Here is a 15,750-nt window from a genome sequence, read left to right on the forward strand (position 1 = left end):
AAGACTGTTAAGTGAGAAGTAGTTTGTATGTGATATTTCAGTATTTGATTGGCCCAGGTTATAATTATCAGGTAGTAGGAAGTGGTTTGTTGATTATATTTCAGTATTGAATTGATCTATGTTATAACTTTCAGGCTGTAAAACTGGAAGTGGTTTGTAGGTTTTATTTTTAAGTTGTGTTCATGTTGAAGACCTATAATTCAACTAAACAGAGCCTGGTGTAATTTTGTATTGATAGTTATTTTATTTGACAGGAATATAACTTCACAAACACACATGCATTTCATTATATGATGTTTTGGAACGTTTATGACACAAGCACTATAATATACTCGTAACTGGATAACAAATCAAATTTTCATTACAGATGTAGGTTTTATGATTTTAGGATCTAGTTGGCAACAGATTATACCTTGCACTCTATAATCAGCTCATTCCATACAATCAAAACCAAACAGCTACCTGAAACTCACAAGCACTACAGAAATGTTAATGCTCAATAACACACACAAGCACTATAATATACTCGTAACTGGATAACAAATCAAATTTTCATTACAGATGTAGGTTTTATGATTTTAGGATCTAGTTGGCAACAGATTATACCTTGCACTCTATAATCAGCTCATTCCATACAATCAAAACCAAACAGCTACCTGAAACTCACAAGCACTACAGAAATGTTAATGCTCAATAACACACACAAGCACTATAATGCTGGATAACAAATCAAATTTTCATTACAGATGTAGGTTTTATGATTTTAATCTAGTTGGCAACAGATTATACCTTGCACTCTATAATCAGCTCATTCCATACAATATACCTGAAACTCACAAGACTACAGAAATGTTAATGCTCAATAACTCAGGAACCTCACTTATACAATCATTATGAAAGATAATCTTTGCTAAAGCTCCTGTTCAAGAAGAAAGCATAAACTAAACTTTTGGATTCACATTCAGAACTTTTATTGTCAACATTAGAACTGAAAATATTGTGTGTGTAAGAATTGACACAATAAAACTACTCGGCTGTAGATATGTTAGATTCTTAGTAGTGTATTGATAATCAAATATATTTTTTTCTTTTGTATTTTCTAGTTTCTGCTGTGCAAGTGAATAATGAATTATATGTCCTTTTCATATTTATGGCCTCTTTTAAACAAGAGCAGGTGCTTTTGAAATATTTTTGAACTAAGTTACCTTATAAGTGTCTTCTTCTCACATTTATAAATAGAAATGATGTCTTTATTTTAGATGTTAGATACAGTAGACAACACATCACATTTTAATGGTATAAATATCCATTTCTTAAATTTCATGTAACTCTGCAATAAAAATTGGATCATATACAATCAAAGTTATTGGTTTCTTTTAAAGACAATTATTAGACAAGAAGAAAATCATGTAAAATTAGTTATTTGTTTCTTAAACACAATTATTAGACAAAACAAAGATCACAATTATAATTAGTTTCTTAGTTTTTAGACAAAACAAATATCATGTACAACCATAGTTATTCATTTCTTAAAGACAGCTGTTAGACAACATGAACATCAAACACAGTTGTAGTTGTTTCTTAAAGACACTTAGAAGATAACATGAAGATCACATACAATTATAGTTATGTTTCCTAAAGACACGATTATAAGACACTACGAATACACATATGATCGTAGTTATTAGGTATGTTATGTATATATATAGAATTACAGAGACAAAGATAATTCTTAAATGACAGGTGTGTTATATAGGTTAATGCAGTTATTTCTTAAAGACACAATGATGTATATTATACAAAATCAGTGTTCAAACATTTCTAAAAGAAAAATTGTTAAATAACGGAATCATACAGTTATTTCTTAAAGACTTGTTGAAGAAGAGGTGTGTGATGTAGAAGCATGCAGTTGTTTGTTAAAGACATAACTATTAAATGATGTGTTATATAGAAATACAGAATTGCTTTTAAAGATATAACTATTAAATGACAGGAATGTTATATTGAATCATATAGTAGTTCCTTACAGACAATTGTTAAGTGACATATATTATGTAGAACATAGAATTTCTTAAAAACAGCTGTTATATGATACATACATTATGCACGATAACACATTTATTTCTTCAGTATAATAGGTGACATGTAAGTTATGTTGAATCACAGAGATTGGCAAATTTTGGATGATTTGTGAATTTGTTTTCAATTATTTAAGAGACTGATTAAATTAGAATGCTAATCATTCATAATTTAAGACCTAAATAAGATTCTGGTAATGAATGAACATTCTTCAAAAAATTATATCTTATGTTGTCAACCTTAATTTCGTTTTTGTTATTTCTTATCACATTAGATTCAATCAAAGTTTATTTGTACTTTTTATTGCATTTATAGCTAAAAGCTGTTATGGTAGTTTTCATTTTCTGAGGTGAGTATAAGGTGTTGGATTAACATATAAAAATTAAATACTTGTACAATTGTTTTAAGGTTAGAAGACTTTAATCACATAAATAAAATATATGTATAAAAATTCCAATTATACTGAAAAAAACAGAGAAAATAGTTTTCATGTTATTGTAATAGTATTCAAGAGCTGTATTTTAAAATGCAAAAAAATATATAATTTTCATTATTAGACACTGGTAATTCAGTAATTAAGTAGATAGTTTTGAGAAATTAAGCAATAAGAAAACTTAAATGTTGGGGCTTTATATTTCTCAAAATCATATATTTTATACTAGTTTTATATACACAAAGAAACATATACATTGTTGTTTATTGTAATTAGTGTACATTAAATAGATTTCATGCAGTTCATATCAGTAAACATATATCCAGGTTTGTTCAATTTGAAAGAAGCACTCCACTCAGTTTGTGCCACTGTTCAATTCGTCTATCTGGGTTTTTCAAAGTTTCCACCCAGTGCTGGAGACGATCACCCTTAGAGTGGATACTTAGTTGAAGCCCTCCTGTAAAGTAAATATACTCCTATACTCTTACCACTGAGAAGGATTGTTTGTTTGTTTCATAAATTCTGTGCAAGGGTAGTATATGTTCTCCATTCATAGTTATAAACTGAAAGACTAAAGAACACGTACAACTAACTTTTTTTTTTTCTGAATGAATTATGGAATTTGACTGTGAATCCTATAGGACCATTAGAGTAATAATCTAAACGTACTAACCATGACCAGACCCTCTGTAATACAACAATGGATAAAAAATTTGTTGAACTGCTGTGTCTAAATAAAGGTCAGTGATTCCTTGTCAGTATTTTACTTACACATTCATTAGAACACTGGAAAGGAAACTGTGATACTTTCTCAAACTGTTGTCATGACTGCAACATGAAACAGCTAAATGAGATACTTCCTCAAACTGTTGTCATGACTGCAACATGAAACAGCTAAATAAGATACTTCCTCAAACTGTTGTCATGACTGCAATATTACAGCCATGGAGCCAGTATTTCCTATACTTGTAGAGTAATTTAGATAAATATTGATGAATAACCAACATAAAATGTCACTCAAAATGAAAAAAAAAGCATTATTGAATATAAAAAAAGTGAACATGGTTAAGTGTTTCACAACTTTTTCTTGTGTTTGTTTTCATAATAGTAGCTTTGAGCAGTTGTGGTATATTCATTTCAGTGTGAAATGGAAATTACCTCAAAATTAATTCTATCTGAAGAATATTCATTTTATATTAGAATTACAACAATTTTGGATTAATAGCATTAGGATATAAACATCTTGAATTAATTATCAAATGAACTTAAAACACCAGTAAAAAGCTGTAACCATTAATTATTGTGAGAATTTTAAGCCTATTTTTTGGAATTTTGTCAAGTTGAAAGTAAGTCATTTGACAAGAATAAAGAAATCATCTCAGTGGATGACATGAGTTACATAACTACACCAAGTATTTCTTACCTATGTAATCGTCAGGTTTCCCATAGTCTTTGTCCCATATTGTTACTTCCAGTGTTTTCTTGCAGAGATCTTGTGGTTTAATATCAAAAATAAATTCCTGAGGTAAAAAAATTCTTATTATGAATAAAAATTCTAAAGTCTTAATTATTACTGATGTTAACACAATTTATCTTGTGAAACAGTTAACAGATACTGCCAGGAAAGTATGATTAAAAAGATACATATCTTCTTTGTTTTTGGATACATTTGAAATAGAAATTTATGAGACAGAAATGTAAGTTGTTATGCCACACACTAATAGCAGACTATATTGCAAGTTTCACTCCGTCATAAAAGTTATTCACTTTCTCTCCCTAAAATTGTTATTCATTCTGTTATGGCTTTCTCTTTTTAATGTTATAACTTCTAAGATCATTTTTCAAAAAAGAACAAAACACATTTTTTTTCTTCTGTTTGGAATTTTAAATACAAAAGGTGTTGTTATCATCAGCCTCTAAAATTGATGAAAAATAATTCAAAACTATAAGAAAATAATACTGAACAATTACACTGTACATTTTGCACTTTTCACACCTACTTCATTGTATTCTGGATTCAATGTTTTCTTTTTGGTTGATGTTTTGTACTTTCTACAAAGTGGATCTGGCTTTAGTTGTCTGTAAAATAAAACACAACCTTCTTTGATGGGAAACAACAATAAATTCCTGAATTACATAAATGAAAAATATGAAGCACCAAAACATGAATACTATTTTCTTTCTTTGAATCAATAAAGATTACACTTTTTCATGTTCTCCATGATAACATACAATTACATTAGATGGAAATCAATCATTGTTGATTTTTTTCCCCTTTACTAAAATTTCGATCAGATAAGTATGCAATATAGGATTATAAACTGTAATCATAAAAGTGATTAGGCTAAAATCCCAGATAAATAAATATAATGCAAATAATGATTTTCCAAATTTTATGAAAGTTATAAAATGTCTTCATTGCAACAAAATTAAAACAACAAATTATCACAATTCTTTTTGACATTTAATTATCTGGAAAAAAAGGAAACAGTTGAGTACAGACCAATCATTTTGACTATTTCAACATGTCATCGTCAATATTTGATGATACGTTGGTTGAGTACAGACCAATCATTGTGACTATTTCAACATGTCATCGTCAATACTTGATGATACATCTGTTGAGTACAGACCAATCATTGTGACTATTTCAACAAGTCATCGTCAATACTTGATGATACGTCGGTTAAGTAAAGACCAATCATTGTGACTATTTCAACATGTCATCGTCAATACTTGATGATACGTCGGTTGAGTACAGACCAATCATTGTGACTATTTCAACATGTCACCGTCAATAGTTGATGATACGTCGGTTGACTACAGACCAATCATTGTGAGTATTTCAAAATTTCATCATTAGTACTTGAGGGTACATCATATTAAAAAGATTTTGCATATATAACTCAGCGAGTTGTATGACAACCACAGCCAATATAAGGTCTCAGAGGAATGATGCATCAAAACTATATTTTAATATTGTTTAGTGTTTTGTTGGTAATGTAATATCAATGAAAGTTATTCAGTTTAGGGAATAGTATCTAACAACCCTCTCTAACACAAAATATTCATAAAATTATATCTTAAAGATGTATTTAGATTGGGGATTTAAAATTTTCAAGAAGTGGAAAATCCTTGTACTTAATGGTGCAGGAAAACAATAAAATGGGATTAGCTTTGGGTACCTGGGCCATCCAGAGAAAGAACTGCACCAATATATAGTTCTTCTCTGGAAAACCAAGTGCAACATCATTTAACATGCAAGAATCTATGAGCATGAAGATAAGTACCAAAAGTTATTATTATGCTCTCAGTAATAGTACACAGTACTATCAAGATGGATTTACCCAAGATCATGGATTCACCAAGATAAATCATCTAATTATACCACTTATTCAAGTGTCAAGGAGTTAGAGAATTAAACAGGCAATCATGCTGTTACATATGGAGATTACATCAGTTGCCTGAATCATTGAAACGAGTGGTTGAAAATGGCTATTCCTGTACACTAGATGCATTATACAGGGTGTTCAGAAAGTCACTGTGCAGTTTTGTAATCATATTTTATTCAGTCTATTTCAAGCCAGCAACTGATAGCAGAGTTTAGAAACGAAATAAGAAGGATCCAGGCCTGTATTGATGCCAATGGGGGTCACTTTCAATATTGTTTAAAATTATCATTCATATTTACCTCCTGTATTCTATTTTGAAACATGTCTGTTAATAAATATATGAGTGCACAGTGACTTTCCGAACACCCTGTAGAAAGAATACAAAAAGGAATACAACCCTCCACCAATAAGAGAGCAACACACACTCCTGATGCACTTGACTCCTTGTATTCTATCAAACTATCACTTCAAGTTTTGGCAAAAGATGGAAGCACCAGTTTTCAGTGGGAAGGAAGTGTAGAAGAGGAAATATATTTTCAGTAAAGGAAATTATAATTTTTTATATGGTGCATTACCTCCTCTCACATGAATAGCTGAGAAAACAATAATAGTATAGGGATCAGTCCTACCATATAACAAATCTCAATCCCATAGAGTACTGAAATATGGGTGAGAATAAAAGGATGTGCCCTAAGTGTTGAATGGCTAGGGCACAATGGACGATACACAGAAGCCAACTGCATCCAAAACTCATGCCTCTAGGAACAGACATCCGTGTAGGGGCAGAAGGAGGATCATACCATTACATCTGGCCACCAAGAACCAATATCAAGGTGAGGGTAGGAAAGACAATCATAACAGTGGTGAGTCAACAACAATCCAAAAATTGGCCACCTGATGGTGGTAGGAAAGAGGATCATACTATCTTCACCTCAAACTCAGCAGGCCAGAGGGAATCTCATACTCTCAATCTATGAACTGCACACATAATAGTAATGTGAGAAATTGAATTACTGATCCAGGAAACTGATATCTGGATGATTGGTATCTTAGAGATGTCTTTGTAATGTAAGCTATCTCCCTGAAAACCAATATGATAGGAATTGCCCCAAGATCACATTAATCAGCAAATATCTACATCCTGAACCACAACACACATAGATTAACAAGAGTATAACTGACTAAGGAGACACTGACACCTGTAATTCATGTGTAAGGACGTATGTTGAGTGGTTCAGCTCTGAATCCAAAAATCCAGTTACTGGGAACAAATATCCACATAAAGGTAGGATGAGGGATTCCCACTGAAGGGGCGAGCTGCAATTGTGACAGTTCACTATAAAGCTACTGCATTCCCTCAGATAGCCCTGTACTGGATGGAGTATAAGACTGGAATATATCATCATTTTCACCAACAGTACACCACCACCCCACTCTCAACTGAATGGTGTTATCATTATATGTATAGTTTATAATTATCACCTACAGGAGGTTATTTCCATGTTTCACCAGCCCAGTGGCTTGGAACTAAAAAGTGGTAAGGATTACTACTATATTCCAGTGGTGGAAAATGAGGAAGAACATGCAGTAAAAAGTCCAGATGATCGACAACACTGAACAGTGAAATAAGCGTCCACAAATACTCTTATTTTGAAAAGCAGACCATACCTGGTTTATCCAATTCAAAACATGGCATAGGTGGGCAGCTATCTCCTTCTGCTTTACCCATGAAGTTTGTGGGTGAATTTGATCCAGAATAGACATATTAAAGAAGCAAATAAATTGTGAGGAAAACCTGAAAGCAATCTTGTGAAAAACCCCATTTCAATAGTATGCATTTAGTGGCAATGGAAATGATAACTGTTAAGTCATCATGGCCTTACAAAAACAAAAATGATCATCATGAAACAATGTGAGAGTAGGTAATGTACTGGATTGGAAGGTTATGTTTTTACAGAAATGTATTTCTATGACAGTAGTTCAAGCCAACAGCTAGTTTTTCTGCATTTCCTATACAAGGTACACTACATTATATTACTTTTATTAACAATGTTTGTTATACTATTCAGTATATTAGATGTCATTACATCTTAATGTTATTATGATGTATGTATTACAGAGATTGTTTTTCACTCTTAACTTAATACTTAATTTAAGACTAACCTAAATCTACTAACTTGCCCCAAACTCAAGAGAAATTATTGGGATAGCAACCAAAAATATCATTAACAGCAAGGATACTCAACAGATAAAAAACTGTATTTTAATCTTGGTAAGTAGAAACACGAGGAAATATATTTAAATAGTTATACCATTGCTAGCTTAGTTTTTAGAATTGTGATATATAAATACTATGATTTTTCTAACACAGAATGGCCTCCATATTTACCCAATTTGTTACCTCCAGACTTCTTTTTATAGGGTTACCTACAAGACAGAATTTATGCTAATGCTAAGCTTTGAACTATTAATGAGTCCAAGGATATTATCAACAGGGAGATTTGAAACTGCTTCTTACAAACATTCCTTGAAGTGATTAATAATATTGCAATCAAAATACAGGTTGATATTTTAAACATAGAGCTAAAATTGAACAAAACAAGTGGTGCAAAATGGGATTATGGGAACATAAACATTCATCATTTTACTTTAATGGAAGTTATGTAAATTAATGATTGATGAAAAGTTATCTTAGGATATGAAAAGTTGCTTTCCTTATATGTAATTATAAAAAGTGCCAATAAAAGCTGCAAAATGAAAAACTAAAACTTTACATGTATTTCTCCATGGTCTCAATGAACCTTCATGTCAAATTTGGTGAAGATCCATTAACAAGGGGTGCAGTACTGGTAAAAAAAAAAAGGCAAGAATGGCCATAGAAACTGTAATATGCAAAATACAGAAATGAAAATTTGTATGCATCTCTCCATGGACCAAACAATCGTTAATACCAAATTTGGAGAAGATCTAACTGCAGGGGACAAAGCAGTTGTAAAAAAAAACAATATAAAAACCACAAAACTAAAAATCTGTATGTAACCACACATGGACCTAATGAACCTCCATACCACTTCTGGTGAAGATCCATCCCCAACCTGTGAAGTAGTTACATAGAGAGACAACAGACAGTGCTATTTTATTTATGTAGGTATGCATATCTTCACCAACTAGCAAATATTAAAAGAAACATGTATAAATATATCCTCACCTCCAAGTAGATAGTATATAAAAACATGTATATTTCTCCACCATCTGTTAAATCATGTATGCACATTTGTACATATCTCCACTGCAATATATAATTTTGTACACGTTACAGAAACATGCTTATTATAGTATTGGCCAACAATGAGGTAGGTTAATGTTGCACCTATCAGTGTAAAGGTTGATGGTGTGTGCTACCGAATAGTTATAGGTTGAAAGTGTACTTACCAATGTGTAAGTCAACATTGTGTCTGTTGTGTGTGGGTGAACATTGTGCCCATCGTGGTGAAAGCCAATGTTGTGTCCACTATGGTGTGAGTTAATGTTGAGTCTACCACAATGTAACTCAGTGGTGTGTTTATATTAGTGTTGGTAGCCATTATCCCATTACTGTGTACTTATTACAGTGTTAGCCAGTATTTGGTCTATCTGGTTTGTTTCACAGTGCCTTGTGGCCAAAGTTTGTTTGGCTCTGATTTCCCGTAAGATAATGGTCTACACTACACTCTCCTTCTTGTGACTTTGAGTTATTTCATGTTGCCAGCTCATTCATTTTCTCTACCCATGGAAACATCATGGCACAAATATTATTGTAAAAGTATGGGAAATACTGGATGATGGTCAGATAATACAGGCATTATTAAAGCCTGACCATCATCATCACATAGTTAGGGCTGCAAGAGGGCCTTACAAATACTGATTGTTTAAACTACTGAGCTACAAATATGCCTTTATGTGTCATATCAAAATGTTGATTAATTTATTACCCTTTATTGCCTTAAATCTTAATCCCAACTCTTTCAATTGGAGTTGGCCATTATTGTTGTAAACCAACAATTTTACAACAGGGTGTTTGGCACAGTGGGAAACCATAGAAGAGGGACAAGCTCAGTGACAGGAATTTAAACTCGCAACCTCAGAATATGAGACAAGATGCTTATCCACAAAGCCATGTAAGGACCAGTGATCAAAGATATAATATGTAGAAAACAAAAACAAGTTTTCATTTGCAATTTATAACATGAGTGTTACTACCTTGTACTAAAACATGAATGTTACCATCTTGGATGTAAATATTGACTAAAACTGTACGAGTAAACAGAAAATCTCAGGTATTTAAAATTTAACATGAAAGTTATATCCTGAACTCAGATATTTCTAATCATGTTGAATATGAAATGAGTCATGCCATTCCTCTTAAGTCTCTTTAATCTTACTTCATAATCTTTTCACATTAGTGCAGTGGTTCCCAACCTTTTTTGTGCCCTACACCCCTAAAAAAATTTAATATGTTCTCGCACCCCTCACAGTAATTATTTATTTAAGAATAAAAGTAAAGGTGGCCAAAACAAATTTTTATAATTAGTTTTTAATGATATATAAACAAAAACGAAACATTTGGAAAAGAAAAAAAATATTACAACAAACTAAAAGTTGCATAAACCCTACATGGGCTACAAAAAAATAAATTTTCATCCATGCATGAAATGAAATTTCTTTGAATTTGAAATGTTCAAATGTTCATAAGCCAATTTAAATTTAGTGACTCTTTTGTTCCCACTTATTTCTTATGAGTTTTTCAAAGTGTGGCACTTTGTTGCTGATAGCAATCTGCAAGTCTTCCTGTACACCTAAGCGATTTCTAGATTTTGTCTTGATTGACAAAAGGGCACTAAATCCAAACTCGCATAAGTATGTCATCATGAATGGGATGAGCACATTTAGTGCTTTTTCACAAAGTCTTGGAAACATGTCCATTGCCAAACACCAATATTATTCCAAAGTTTTGCTTTCAAACTGCATTTCAAGAACTCGATTTGTGTGCAGTTCAATAAGATCTTCCTTCAGTTCTTCATCATCTGACATATTATCCAAATTGAATGAGTATGGATTCATAATCCATTCTTCAGAAGTTCCCAGTTCTCCTTCAAAATATCCATCAAATAACTTTGATAGTATTTCCATATAATCCACAATTTCTTCACACACACATGGAATTAAGGATTCATCCTCACCTACCATTTCTTCAAGTGATGGAAAATTTGAAAGATTCCCTCTTTTAACTCGTTGATACCAAAGATGTAACTTTTCTTTGAAAGCATTTAAGTTTTCGCAGCATTTCAATATGTTTATGTTTTTTCCTTGAAAATATCACTCAAATAAACTAGCATTTGGTTACATTCTTGTGATTCTATTTCTCCGGGCAGATCATAGTCACATTCCTTCAGAAAAGTTTTGACTTCTTCTCGCAGTTCAAAGAAGCATGTTAAAGATCTTCCATGTGACAGTCAGCAGACTTCTGTGTGGAAAAGCAAAACTGAATGCTCACTTCCAAAATCTTCACAAAGTGACTTGAAGAAGCGGTGGTTCAGAGCGTGACCCCTAATCCATTTGATGGTCTTTACAGAAGTGTCAAGGACCTTTTTCAACTTTGGAGGCTATGTTTTTGATGCCAAAGCATGTCGATGAATAAAACAGTGAATACCTTGCAAGTGCAGAATCTCTTGTTTCATCAGTGCAAAAAATCCTAATTTATTTCCAAGCATAGCAGGAGCACTGTTGGTACACACAGAACCAATAATTTGGATATCTAAATCATATTTCACAAAGAAGTCCTTCACACACTGGAAGACATCTTTCCCTTTTGTGGTTGTTTTCAGATCTTTACAGAACAGGAAATCTTCCATTATGGCACCATTATGGACATATCTCACTAGTGCAATGAGTTGACTGCAATTTGCAACTTCAGTTGTTTTGTCCAATTGGAGAGAGATTTTCAAGGGACGAGCCCTGATATCTGCAATAACTTGGTCTAAAATGTCCAAACTCAAATCACCAATGCAGATTTGAATAACAAGATTTGATAACAGCACTAATTTAAGCTTGTTTGAGGCTTCTTTTCTTAGAACAATTGTTGCCATTTCTAATACACACAGTTTTATCACCTCTTCTGCAATTGTATGGGGCTTCTTTGATTTGGCTACTTTATATGCCACGTGGTATGAAGCCATCAGCAGTGGTTTGTCAGCAGATATAAAACCTAATTTTGGAAGGGTTGCTTGAGAATCAAAGCAGATCCTTCTACCTTTCAACAATTCAACATCATGGCCTGCAACAGCTGCTCCACCATGCCAGTTGTTGAAGTGTTCTTGCAGCTTAGATGGCTTCAAATTTGCATTTGAATGGACAGCATCACAAAGCATGCACTGGGGTTTTTGCAGATCCTCAGTTGTTCCGATGCAAGTGAAACCAAACTTCACATAATCATCATTCCATTTCCTTTTCTTTGACATAATAAAGTTTTTTGCACGAATACAAAATCAACAATGCACTGACTACCATAGCATCATGCATGGGTTTATATACTCTGCAAAACTTTCTAGAACATTCTCGAATATACGTCACATGGCGTCATCGATTAATTCTGGATACCTCTGGAAGTTTCTCAAGTCACAATCACGTGATTACATAACATAAATAAATAATAGACACTTTAAGACTGCGTTCACGAATGTAACCTAATTAGTTGTGCTGAGTATTTAGGTCACGTTTACGTTTCATGTGTTGTTTGTTTACAGTTGTATATTAAGATTTCGGTCTGCGCCGATGACGGTAGAAATGATAGTTTATCGTAACAAGGTAAAAATCTACGTCTGTAACAGGAAAAATAAGAAATAAAAATCGAACGTAATTTTTGAATATATAGGACAGTACCCTTAATATAAACAAAAAAACTGAAATGTTATCTCGCACCCCTGGTTAGGAACCACTGCATTAGTGTATAGAGGGCATTCCATGAACACTTTCAGAATTACACTACTGATTCAACTAATACAGAAGACATTCCACAAACATTTTCAGAATTACTTCTGTTACCTCATCCAGGACATAATTCAGAATACTCATGAAAGTTATTAACATGTTACATACATTCTCACAAAAGGATCAGAGTAACCATTGGCATCTCTTGCAGTAAGATGAGCACATTTAATTATTCCAACTGTGAGGCCTAATCTATCATTGGAATACATGAGAGACAGCAATATTCGGCCTCTTTCCATTTCTTCTTCTTCATCTCGGTCAATCTAAAAACAAGAACATATTTTATAAATATTGCTTAGTTCAGAAAACTGTAAAACCTAGAACAAGCAAAGATTTTTTATATGTTAAAACAGTCACTTTCCAGCATAATTACTACTAAACATCTAAGTGCTGCTTGATTAGAAACTTTCCAACACTTAAAGAAGTATAAAATAAAGCATCTGACATTTCCTTAAAAACTCAGTGAACAACCGTTTATCTGTAGAATATGTACACATTTCACCTGTATATGTACATATGTATTTGACAAGCATGAAGTAGTAGCTTTCAGCAACTGAAATTCTTGGGTTCGCTACTGCTGACAAGTATAGTTCTAAAACTCAATATAGATGTTAAAATATATGTTTTTAAGATACAAAACTTAATATTATATTTTCTCTTCTATGAGAACATTTCTAAACTATACATAACAGAAACACAAAATAATGTATTCTGTTTTCTACAAAACATTTATAAACTATGAAAAACAGAAGTAATTAATAGGGTTTTCTGTCTTCTATAAGAATACTCCTAAATTACGTAAAACAGAAGTACAAAAATTGTAATTTTTCTATATGGAAAATGTATTAAGAATAGGTACTCACCTCTTACCATATAAATAATTACTCTCATTCAGCAACATAATACAGTGTACCTTATACAGGAAGCACAGAAAAACTAGCCGTTGGCTTCAACTACTATCATAGAAGTATATTTCTTTAAAAAACATATCCTTCCAATAAGTACATTACCTCCCCTCACACAAATATCTGTTCTCATTAAGTGCTGCCCTTTATGTGTAAAAAATGTTTTTCATGCCACAAACCTTGACCTCACATGTACTTTACAACCAACTGGTTAAAATGTGTCTAGTATAAATATCATTATGTGATAACTTTCCACCAATAAGAGTGCTACACACTCTCTTGGCACATGTGGGTCCCTCTATTTGATTCTACCAAAATATCACTGAATTTTGGTGGAAGATGGAAGCATAAGTTTTTAGTGAGAAAGGAAGTGTGTGAAGGAGGTAAGTACCTATCAGAAATATATTTTCAGTATAGTAAAATTATAATTTCTAATATGGTGCATTACCTCTATTAACCTAAATAAATAGAATCACAAACAGAACAGGTGGAATGACTGGTGTGAAAGAAAAAAAGGAGCACATTGAAGTGAGAGAGAACTAAGATCAGATAATGATCCAAACAATATTATATTTATACAAATCTACCACAGAAAGTATAATAGTGGGTAAAATTTAAAGAACGTGTCTTAGGTGTGGAATGGCTAGGGCATGAAAAACACAACCCAGACCAGTGTCAGGAACCAGTTTTGATCTGGAGGTAGGAGCAGGTTTCATACCATTGATAAGTCAACCACAGTCTAGAACCTGGCAACCAGGTACTAACATCTGTGTGGGGATAAAGAAAGAGGATCATACCAGTGGCAAGTCAACTACAATCCAAAACCCAGTTACGTAGTGGGGGTAGGAAAGAATATCAGTAGGCCAGAGGGATCCTCATACCTCCAACATATGAATGGAACATATGATAGCAATGTGAGAAATTGATTTATGGATCTGGGAATCTGATATTCAGATGATTGGTATCTTAAAAATGTCTTTGTAATTTATTCTATCGTCTACAGGAACATTTCTAACTTATAAAAATAAAAGTACAAATTAAAATATTATCTGTTCTTCTAGAACATTTTTGAATTTTATGACATAAAACTTTACCCAATAATGTATGTAGAGAAAGTTAAGGTTCACTTGTAAGAGAATTAGAAAACAGAGACAGAAGTGCTTTATAATTCATAATGTAGTTTTAAATGTGAATAAAGCAATACAGAAAAGCCTGATATGAAGAGCTATGTGTCAGTTTTGAAATATATTTATTCACAAAAGTACTTAAGTGAACAACTGGAATGAGTAATTACTGAAACATAAGATGAATTTATAACTTCATGGTAAATAAGTGTGCAAGAATTTTTAAATTTGCAACAATCAGAATATTTAAATGTCAGACAGGTTAACAGAAATTAGTAAAATGTTTACCGATAGTGGCCTCTCAAGATAAACATTTAGGTGTTTTGGCTGCTGAGGCTTTAGTCTCTTCAGTGGAAACCTAACTTCACCAATGAAATCATTCCCAAATATATCATCATCCAGAACAGACAATCTGTGTCAAATAATTTGTCAACTTGTTACAAGTTCAAATTATACATTCATGTTTCCATATAATTTTGCTTGAAGTTAACAATGACAACCTCTTCATACACTCTTATGTTAACAAAACCCTCTCTACACACTCACAAACACATACAAATAAATTTAATGACAAATCCTTGTTTATAAACTTGTTTAATATAAACAAATATAATCCTGTTTATTATCCTGTTCAAGGTTATCACTCCTTCTATTTCAAAAGTTCTTTTCCTTCTCACTAAATGTATTATTTAATATGCACCTGCCCAATATCAAGAGCATCTTGAAATATATTTATTATAAAGTTATGTCATATTCCTCTTTTATATCAGCACTTTATTCCTGTTCATAAA

General features: G+C 32.3%; 1 protein-coding gene across 14 annotated transcripts in view; it reads right to left on the bottom strand.

Annotated features, from left to right (window-relative positions):
* Positions 1-1,228: 1,228 nt before the first annotated feature.
* Rph (Rabphilin) overlaps positions 1,229-15,750 on the bottom strand; it is a 79,155-nt gene continuing 64,633 nt past the window's right edge. For all 14 annotated transcript variants that reach the window (XM_076511132.1, XM_076511133.1, XM_076511134.1 and 11 more), the window contains 5 exons: positions 15,248-15,371; positions 13,039-13,193; positions 4,513-4,591; positions 3,936-4,032; positions 1,229-2,969 (listed from right to left, as the gene is read on the bottom strand). In XM_076511132.1, the coding sequence (XP_076367247.1) occupies positions 2,845-2,969; positions 3,936-4,032; positions 4,513-4,591; positions 13,039-13,193; positions 15,248-15,371 (580 nt within the window). In that variant the 3' untranslated portion in view covers positions 1,229-2,844. The remainder of the gene's footprint in view (positions 2,970-3,935; positions 4,033-4,512; positions 4,592-13,038; positions 13,194-15,247; positions 15,372-15,750) is intronic.

This window comes from Tachypleus tridentatus, chromosome 7 (genome assembly GCF_004210375.1).
Source record: "Tachypleus tridentatus isolate NWPU-2018 chromosome 7, ASM421037v1, whole genome shotgun sequence".
Taxonomy (NCBI): domain Eukaryota; kingdom Metazoa; phylum Arthropoda; class Merostomata; order Xiphosura; family Limulidae; genus Tachypleus; species Tachypleus tridentatus.